At 67.6% G+C, this 9,526-nt stretch overlaps 1 protein-coding gene across 3 annotated transcripts in view; it reads left to right on the forward strand.

Moving 5' to 3' along the window:
• Positions 1–7,949, forward strand: part of RNF44 (ring finger protein 44) — a 20,022-nt gene extending 12,073 nt beyond the window's left edge. For 2 of the 3 annotated variants that reach the window (XM_026063406.1, XM_026063404.1), the window contains exons 2-11: positions 4,481–4,661; positions 4,950–5,166; positions 5,680–5,847; positions 6,043–6,219; positions 6,464–6,625; positions 6,720–6,844; positions 7,028–7,115; positions 7,253–7,374; positions 7,452–7,551; positions 7,857–7,949. In XM_026063406.1, the coding sequence (XP_025919191.1) occupies positions 4,555–4,661; positions 4,950–5,166; positions 5,680–5,847; positions 6,043–6,219; positions 6,464–6,625; positions 6,720–6,844; positions 7,028–7,115; positions 7,253–7,374; positions 7,452–7,551; positions 7,857–7,919 (1,329 nt within the window). In that variant the 5' untranslated portion in view covers positions 4,481–4,554 and the 3' untranslated portion in view covers positions 7,920–7,949. Of the gene's footprint in view, positions 1–4,480; positions 4,662–4,949; positions 5,167–5,679; positions 5,848–6,042; positions 6,220–6,463; positions 6,626–6,719; positions 6,845–7,027; positions 7,116–7,252; positions 7,375–7,451; positions 7,552–7,856 lie in introns of those variants that run through there. The other variant, XM_026063405.1, reaches the window with a different exon arrangement.
• Positions 7,950–9,526: the final 1,577 nt, after the last annotated feature.

The following is a 9,526-nucleotide window of genomic DNA, read 5'->3' on the forward strand; positions in this document are numbered from 1 at the left end:
CGGGCGGCGCCGGGGGCACGCGGCTCCCCCGGGCAGCCCTCGCGGCGGCCGGCCCTGCCCGAGCAGATGGCATCGGGCGCAGGAGCTGGCGCGTTGCTAACTTTGTTCGTGGCGGCGTGGCGGTGCCCGGGAAGCCGCCCTGGCGCGGGCCGGTCGCCGCGGCTCCGCCGCCCCGCCGGAGAGGCGTGCGGGGCCCGGCCTGTGGCAGCCCCCGCAAAGGCACAGCYGGGGCGGGTGACCTTGTCCCCGGGACCACTGGCTCCAAGGGACGCGCGGGGCGGGAGGCCCACGTGCCTCGTGGTGTTGGCGCTGGTTGCGGCGGGATGCGAGGACTCGCCGGGGACCGCGCACCCTCCCTGCCCTGGCCGTGCCCGGCATCCCGGTGCGCCCGGCGGTGTCCTCGCAGTGCRGTTATGCAGCGCTTGCCCGTGTCCCGCGTTCCTGGGGGCAGTGGGAGTGCAGGCAGCAGCTGGCAGGGCTGCACAGCTCTCCCATCCCACTGCCGAGGTGCTCTGTGTCCCTAAGCCCATCACTGCCGTGTCTGGTCTGGAAGGTGGCCCAGTGGGTCATGCGGGGCCTTTGCACCATGTGTGGTTGTGGAATAATAATGTGAAATTGGGAGGAATAATGCCTCAGCATGGGAAAGACTCTTATGGGGGTTACGCATCTCCCTGCGTTGCTGCTGCACCGCTGCTGCCACACACCCTCGGGTGGCAGGGGGACCCCAGCGCCTTTTATCTGGGGCAAAATCTTGGGGGCGGAATAAAACACCACTGGGCAAAACCCCTTGGTTTCCTTTGAGCATGGCCCACCCCCAGGTGGGAGCCACAGATGAGCTCTTGGGGCTCCAGCCTGTGGCTTTTTTTTTTTTCATTTTTTTTTTTTTCTTTTACAAAAGACAGAGAAATTTGTCAACTTCAGAAATGGTTTCGTAGGCTGCGGTGAGATTAAGATGAGACCTGCGTGCTGCAGGAGACTTCCCTGGCAGTGGGGCTTGCCCCGGTGACTTGCCTGATGTGACTGGTGATGCCTGTCACCCAGAAGTGACATTGCAGCTTTCACAGGGGTGGCTGCTCCCTGCTGGGGAGAGACCCCCACCCCCGGGCCCTCGTCCTGGGGCAGAGCCGTGCCCTGGCCACTTTGTCCTGCCTGGCTCATCCTTGGGGACATGGGGGTCAGGGGAAAGCCCCTTTGGGGCCAAGGGACCAGAGCAGCTCCATGGACAGACCTCTCCTGTACGGCGCTGAGCCACCCGCTTCCTTAGGGGTGGGAGGCCACGCGTGGGCTGTGGGAGGAGGGTATTTCACAGCGTGGCTTTGGCGTGGGACGTGAGCCRGGGTGGGTGCGGGACAGGTGCTCGCGCAGGGTGCAGGAAAGCTGCCCACCCTCGGCGCCGGCCGGGCCGCCTGCAGTGCCCTGCTTTGGCCGCGGTCCCTGCGCACCCCCTTGCTGCGGTTTGCCCTCCCCGGCCCGCTTCTCCCTCGCTGTGGGGGCGCGTGGTTGCDCCCCGCTTGCGGCAGGGAGTCAGCGTGCGCAGGCTGGGCGCTTCGGCCAGGGCTGCGAGAAGGRGGCCGCGAGCCCTGCYGCCCTCGGTCCAGCCTGGCCGGCCCCGTTGCGCCCAGCACCCGGCAGTGGGGAAGTGGTGCGAGTCCAGAGTAGGATGTGCAGGAGCCCAGCAAGACAGCACGGCCCTTAGAGCAGCTCTGCACCCCGCGCTGGAAACCCCTCCAGGCCCTTGTCCTCAGCTCCCCATCAGCCAGGATGCAGCCTGGGACGCCACCGCAGCCGCAAGGGCCTTCGCAGCTTGCTTTTATCTGTGCCAAAAACAAGTGCTTCTCTCTCATTCAGTGTCCGTGTCTTGCATGGGGGGGTAGCTCCGGCCACACAAGGAGGGACAGTAACTGGGCAAGCGGGATGGAGCAGGCTCTCCCTGGGTCCGTCCGTCCTCCCAGGGCCACCTTCAGCCCCAGGAGTTGTGGAGGCCTCAGGTCTAGCTGCCAGGGGCTGCGAGATCTCCACCATGGCATGACTGCTGCTGCGAGCAGGGCAAGGTAGGGAAGGGTCCAGCTCTGGGAGGAGCAGGCTGAGCCGTGCTGGGGGTTGTGCAGAGCCACTTGTGTGCTGCTGGGCTGTAAGGGAAGGAGAAGCCTCTTTGCCCCAGGGGACCTGGGTTAAGCTGTTCTCCCCAGGTGCCTTGCAGTGGGGGCCATTCTGCAGCCAAGCTGGGGTCAAGTTTCSCAGGAGCATCTGGCCATGTGTGCCCTCACCCCAGCCAGCTTCCCCAGGGCTGGGGGTGCAAAGCCGGCATCGGCTTGGCCCTGTGGCCTTGGACCATGGAGCTGCTGGACTTCAGGCTGCTCATCCTGCCTCGCCTTGCAGCCAGCTTCTGCCCTGGGCTTCCTGGCTGGGTGGCTGTGAGGCACCGAATCGGCAGTGTCCTCACCCCGACTCCCCCAGGGCAGCCCCTCTCCCCGTGGGTGAAGCAGGGCTTGGCTGGGTGCAGGCAGCGGGCGCATGGCGAGTGAGCACGCAGGAGGAGGAGAGGACTGGCTGTGTCCTCCTGGTGGCCTGGTTTAGCTGGGTGCAAGCCTTCCCTAGGGCACGGGGGCGGTGCGGGGTTCTTCCCCACCTCGCGTGGGTGGGACATTCAGGCTGTGCTCAGCACCCACCACGCTGGCTGTTGCCCTGCTGGGGTGCGGGGGGGCAGGGGGGGCAGTGGAGGTGCTTTACGCACGGGGACAGGAGCTGCGCAGCCTCTTCCTGCTGTGGGCCCTCAGGTTTTTGCAGGCAGACCAGGCAGAGCGTGGGTGTCCGTGTGCCTGCAGGGGTGACTTGCCCCTGGGGCAAAGAGAGCTCTGCACCCGCCTCCCTTGGGGGCACCTCTCTCACCAGCCTCCTGCCACATCAGCTGGAGCCCCGTCTTGCCTCTGCCTGCTCCGGCCGTGCTGGGCAGGCTTGGGGCTGGCCCCGAGGGGGTGCGTGGGCTGCTGCACCGCCAGCGGGAACTGCTCCCAGAAGACATAACTCCCCCCATTAGCGCAGTTGCCCTGTTGCTGCTGGGGTGGGAGCCTCTGGGCCGGGGCAGGTGGTGCCCTGGGGGACGCAGCTCCATGGGATGCGCAGAAGAAAAACTGCCTGTGGGAGCGGTGCCAGCAGCAGGGCAAGGGGCCCAGGGCAGTGGGGTCTGGGCTGTGGGCAGGGGTGAGGGATCTGGGCCAGGCCCTGGCATGATGGAGCGGGTGCCAACGGCTGCCTCCAGCCCTACCAGTGCCTAAGAGYTGCTGTGCAGCAAGGTGGCCTGGGGCAGGAGCGGGGCACCCTGTGCTGTCCCTACAGAGAGCCTCACTGCAGGCAGGGCATAGGGTGGGGGTCTGGCAAGGTTGTGACCCTCCCCCCCCTCCCGTGCCATGGGGCAGGTGACTCCTGTGCCAGGGCTGGGGCTACCTGGTGGTGTGGGAGCTGCAGATGTGGAGAGGACCTGCCCCGTGTTCGTGGACTGAGCCCATGGGGATGGTGCAGGGGAGGTGGGGTGCTGAAGACCTTGCATAGAGAGGGGACTGCCAAAAATCCCTGGTGTGCAGGGCTGCGCTAGGAAATCTGGCTTCTCCTTGGTGCCAGGGTGCCGGGGTCCTGGCCCTGGGCTTTCATGCACATGCATGTGTGTGCACATYGTCCTGGCGCAGCCACCCACGGCCCCGGTGGCTTTGCAGTCCCCGAGCTGCCTGGCTGTGAGGGCCGCCTTTGCCSGTGGTACGTGTGTGCAGCCGGCTCCCTGTGCAGGTGGAGTGGCCGCCAGCTGCCCCAGGCCGGCCTGGCATCCCCGCGGAGGCCGGCTTGCTGAGGCGCTGCCAGGGCTGCTTGGAGCAGTGGGGCTGGCTACCGGGCTCGGCGCGTGCCTCCCGCAGCTGCTGGGCCACGGGCGCTTCCTTGAAGGGGTTGGCAGAGGAGCAGGCAGGCTCTTGGCGATGCCCGGTGCAAAAGTGCCGCTGGGTCTGAGTTTGTGCTGCCTGCTGGCGAAAGCATTGTGGAAATGTTGATCCTGGGGTTGAAACGCTCGCCTGGACCAGGACCCACCCTGGGAAGGGGCTAGGGGTGCTGCTTTGGGGGCAGCATCTCTTTTTAGTGCATCCTCCTGTGCCAGACAGCCAGATTCTTCCCTGTGTGCTGGGGCTGGGCACAGAGAGGGTGGCCAAATTTATGGCGTGGAGGGAGCATGGGCTGGAGCCAGATGGGCTGCAAACCCCTGCATGTCCTTGGGCACCGCTGCCACCCTGGGTGGCTCCATGCCTCTCCTCCCCTCTCCCAAAGCAGGTGCTGGAGGAGTGGGCTGTGACTGTGGTACCAGCTCCTGACCATGGCAGGGGCCAGGTCTGAGGAGCAGGGCAGACTTGGGGCTCCTGAGCCCAGCAGGCCTTGGCCTGGCTGCAGCCCTATGCCACCTCTGGGGTTCAGGTGCCGTGACCTGCTGTCCTTCTCACAGGGTCCAAGGTGCTGGTGTTTTGCCCTGTCTGGAGCCTGAGGTCCTGCGTACCCATCCGCCTCCCGACGTCACCAATGCGACCATGGGAACTGGCAGTGAATAGGCGGCCTCCCTCTGCCCCTTTTAACCAACGCCGTTTCTCAGGGGGACCCTGCAGCAGCCCCGACCACCTCCGGCGAAGGTACGGGGCACAGGGTGGCGTGACGACCTGGAGCCCTGCCAGCCACAGTGCCCGCACATGGGGATGCGGCGCTGGCTCTGCGGGACAAGGCCATCCAGCTGGGAAGCCACCAGCTCCCAGAGGGCTCGGGGTGGGGGAAGCACACCTGCGTGCCCCAGCTGATCAGGGCATCTTGCATGGGGAGCATCTCACCCTCGGAGGCGGGGTGGGCGCTGACCCCCCTGCAGCCACCCTGCCCGGGGCTGGGGGTCACTCCTGCTCTGTTTCTCTCCCGCGGTGGCCCCGCAGCCCCCCTGCCAGGCGTCAGTGGGGACGACGCGACCGACCTCTGGCAACCCTGCTGGGCCAGGATGAGACCCAGCTGCACCCTGCCTTCCCCCAGCAGCCGCACATCCCTGTAGATGAGCCCCGCGCCTACGCTCTCCCCAGCACACCGCCACGAATGCTTCACCCGGCCGCACACCCGCCCCACCAGAACCCATTCATGGTGGATCTGCATGACCAGGTGGGTGCTGTGGAAGGGGGTGGCCGCGAGCTCCCGGTGCTAAGGGTGACGCTGTGCTCGGCCCCCTTTCTCAGTGGTGGCCCCAGACCGGGTGGCTGGGCACAGCTCCAGGGCAGCGGTCCCAAGACGTGTCCCCAGTCACTTGCTGCTGGGAGCGTCGGGTGGTGCCCAGGGTGGTCCGTGCACCCAAGGGCAGGGGATGGTCCCCTCCCAGGGTCATTCATGCTGGTGCTGCCAAGAGTCATCTGCAGTGGCGGTGCTGGGTTGGAGCACATGCCAGCCTACCTGCTGGAAGCAAACTGGGGACTGGAGCCAGCATCGAACCCAGCCTGGACTCAGCCCTGCTCCTCTGGCCGCGTTGGGGAGATGCCGGACCCTTTGCTGGGCTGTGTCCCAGCGCCGGGTGCTCAGTGCCCTGCTGCCACCCTGCGAGGATGGGGGAGCTCAGCTGGCATCCAGCCAGCTGGTAGGAGCAACCTCCCCTGACTGCACCCTCGGGTGTCTTGCTGCCAGGTGCACCAGGGACCTGTCCCTCTCTCCTACACGGTTACCACCGTCACGACGCAAGGCTTCCCCATCCACGCCGGCCAGCACATCCCTGGGTGCAGCACCCAGCAGCTCCCAGCATGCTCAGTGATGTTCAGTGGACAGCACTACCCGCTCTGCTGCCTCCCGCCCCCGGTGAGTCGCGGCCGGGGACGCCCGCGGGGGACGCCGGGTGCCCGGGTACCTGAGCCCACCGGAAGGCAAGGGCTGGGCTGAGGGTTTCTGGGGGAGCTGGGGCTGTTTGAGCCCTGGGGAGGGCGCAGAGGTGCGTGGACACGGCCGTGCCCACGGCAGGCGTCTGACCCGCCTTCCTCTCTCTCCGGCCCCCAGCTGATCCAGGCATGCGCCATGCAACAGCTCCCCGTCTCCTACCAGACGTTCCCCCCCATCATCTCCAGCGACCATTACATCCTGCACCCCCCGCCGCCGCCGGTGCCCCCCCACCAGCCTCCCCACATGGCCCCGCTGGGGCAGTTCGTACCTCTCCAAGCCCAGCACCCGCGCATGGTGAGTGGGGGAGCGGGTGGGCAGGGGCAGGGCGATGGGGCACGGCCGGGGAGACGTCTGCGCTGTGCAGCCACAGCGGCTGGGGGGAGCCTGGGGGGCCCCGAGACGGGGACGACCGTGGGCTCTTGTCTCTCTGCAGCCCCCATGGGTCTGAGCTGGGGGCGACGGGGCCCAGGGTGCCTCATCCTGCTAGTGCCAGGGGGGGTCGGGACCCCCCTGCCAGCCTAACTCTTCCCCCCGGCAGCCTCTGCAGAGGATAGACAATGACGTGGACCTGCGAGGGGAGCAGCACCCCATCGCGGGCTTCACGTACCCCCCGTCCCACCACGCTCCCGCGCTGTCCCCCTCCGTGCCGCTGCATTACCTCCCCCACGACCCGCTGCACCAAGAGCTGCCATTCGGCGTGGTAAGTCCCGGGCGCGGGGAGGGGACGGGGGGCGGCACGGGGTTTGGGGGGGGATCGTGCTGCGGGGCTCTGACCGCCCCGTCTCTCCCCACAGCCATACCCCCACATGATGCCCCGGCGGCTGAACACCCAGCGGTACCGGCTGCAGCAGGCGCTGCCCCCGCCGCCGCCCCCGCCGCCGCCCCCCCCGTACTACCCGAGCTTCCTGCCCTATTTCCTGTGAGTACCGGGGGGGACGTGTGGGGCAGGGGCCCCACGGCGCTGCACAGGGGGGCACAGCAGCGTGGCGCTGGCGGCTCTGCCCCCCACCGGGGATGCCAGGGTGGACACCGGGGTCTGCAGCCCCCGGCGCTCTGCAGGGCTGTCCAGCCCCACGCCGACTGCCCCGTCCTCCCCCCGCAGCTCCATGCTTCCCGTGTCGCCGACGGCCGTGGGGCCCACGATCAGCCTGGACCTGGACGTGGATGACGTGGAGATGGAGAATTACGAGGTGCGTTGGCTGCGCTTCCCCGTGGCGGGACAGGGCGGGCAGGGAGCAGCCGGGAGAGTCCGGGAGGGCGGCCTGGGGAATGCTGTGCCGGAGCGGGAGCCGAGCCGAGCTGAGCCGTCCTCTGCGTCTTTCTGCAGGCATTGCTGAACCTGGCCGAGCGGCTGGGGGAGGCCAAGCCGCGGGGACTCACCAAAGCAGACATCGAGCACCTCCCGTCCTACCGCTTCAACCCTGAGAGCCACCAGTCCGAGCAGACCTTGTGAGTGACCCTGGGGGGGACGGGGAGGGGGGCACCGGGAGCCGCTGCGGGGCCCCGCTGACGGCTGCCTTCCCCAGGTGCGTCGTGTGCTTCAGCGACTTTGAGGCACGGCAGCTTCTCCGCGTCCTGCCCTGCAACCACGAGTTTCACGCCAAGTGTGTCGACAAATGGTTAAAGGTACTGCTCTGCTCGGCCTGGGGAGCGGGGTGGCATTTCGGGGTGCAGGGCGCTGCCTTTCGGGTGGCCTCGGCGCCAGGCACTGCTGGAGGCCTGCCGAGGCGGGAAGCTCCCCAAACTCCTGGGGTGAATTTTGCAGGGTGTGAGCACGTGGCGAGCACCCTCCTCCGTGCCGGGCTGGATGGGGCACCCTGCAGGGACGGCACGTGGCAGGGTGCCGCCAGCCCTCGGTGGCGGGGTGCCGGGGTGGGGGGGCCACCTCGAGCGTCCCCACTCATTGCCCCCGTCTCTCCTCCGTGCCGCAGGCAAACCGCACGTGCCCCATCTGCCGGGCGGACGCGTCGGAGGTGCAGCGGGAGGCGGACTGAGGCTGGCAGACGCTGTGCCGCACAATTCGCTAGAGGAAGAGGACGTCGGGCCAGGGGTGGGGGCCGCTTGCCYGCTGCCGGGGCCTGACCGTGCGCTTACCCCCTTCCCCAAAGCCTCTCCTCGGATGTGGTGAGAATTGAGCAATCCGGGATCCCGGCCAGTCCTCCTCCTCCCCGCCGTGGCACGGACTCGGCCGGACGCCTGCCCGCTGCGCTCCCGGGGCCCCGAATCGTGTTGTGCTGGTGGCGGGAGGCGCGTGGCCGTGTCCTCCGCACTCCAAAGACGCTGTTGTTGCTCCATCACTTTCCAGGTCTTTGTACTGTTAGAGACTTTTTTTTTCCCCCCTTTTTCTTTATTTTTTTTAAGGCTGGTAGTTTGTTTTTTTTTTTTTTTCCGTTTCCTTTTCTTTTCCGTTGCGTTTTTGGTTTCGTGGCCGTTTGGCCCAGCGGCGCGCGGCTCCTCCCCTCGGCGTTGCTCACAGAGGAAGTGGGGAGGAAGGAGGAGGAAGCATCGCGGGTTTGATGCCGGCGGCCGCCCCGAGCCGGAGCGCTGGGCGGGCGCCCACGGCTGGACCGGGCCCAGGGGCAGCCGCAGGAGTTGGTCAGTGGAGTGCGGCAAAGGTGGGACACCAGCAACCCAAGGCATTACCGAGGCACAAACGTGTCCGTCCCTCGCTCCCGCGTGGAGCCCAGCGCGGCCCCTCCGCCCGGCTCGGCTGCTCCGGGTAGCCCAGGAGGGTGATGGCGGCTTGGTTTCTTTCCCAGGCGGGAGGACGACGCTCACGCGGCCCCGGCCCCTTTCCCCGCTCCCTCGTGCCCGGCAAGAGCTGGCACAGCTCCCGGGGCCAGGGACACGTCCCGAGAGGCGGCCAGGCCTGGGGGGGCTGCRGCAAGGCCCCGTCCCTCCCCACAGCCTGGCCCCTGAGCCCCCGCCGCACCGCCAGGCCCCCCATCGGTTCTCAGTCCTGCCGCTGCCAGTGGCAATGGCCCCGCGCATGGGCCGGCGACCCCGTCCTGCTGGCTGGACGGCGCCGAGTGCCCCAAGCTGGTGGGCAGCGGGGGGCCGGCAGGGCTGCGGCGGGGGCGTCCCCCCTTTCCGACCTCCCCCCCACCCCTGAAGTTGGGGCTTTTTTTAATCCGTAACCTTGTGGTGTATTTTCCCATCGGGCCTCGAGCGGCCCGTTCAGTGCTAACCCCCTCGCCCTGCCCTGGCCGGTGCCGAGTGCGGGGGCCACGCGGGGGCACCCTGCCTCGGGCCGCCTGGCCCCGGCGATGCCGCTGCATGGCCCCATCGCGTGCGTTTTGCGGGGGGTGGCCAGTGGCGCGGTGCGCGGCCCCACGCGCCGTCCTGCCAGCCGAGGCAAGGGAGAAGCCGCCGACCCGCCGCCCGGTTCCAGAAATTCTTATCGCCGAAGTTGTTTTGCATGATTAATTAACGAGGAGGAGGGAGGGGGGAGGGAGGGGAAGGAAAGACAAGCCCTCCCTTAACGGTGTGTGTTGCTGACGCGTGGGAGACTCCGAGAGGACGCCAACCCTATGTAAATGTTCACAAATATGCATGCATGTATGACCAGCTTGGAACGTGGTATTGGCTACGTCTAGCCAGC

This window comes from Apteryx rowi, unplaced genomic scaffold (genome assembly GCF_003343035.1).
Source record: "Apteryx rowi isolate R43461 unplaced genomic scaffold, aptRow1 scaffold_2, whole genome shotgun sequence".
NCBI classification, from domain to species: Eukaryota; Metazoa; Chordata; class Aves; order Apterygiformes; family Apterygidae; genus Apteryx; species Apteryx rowi.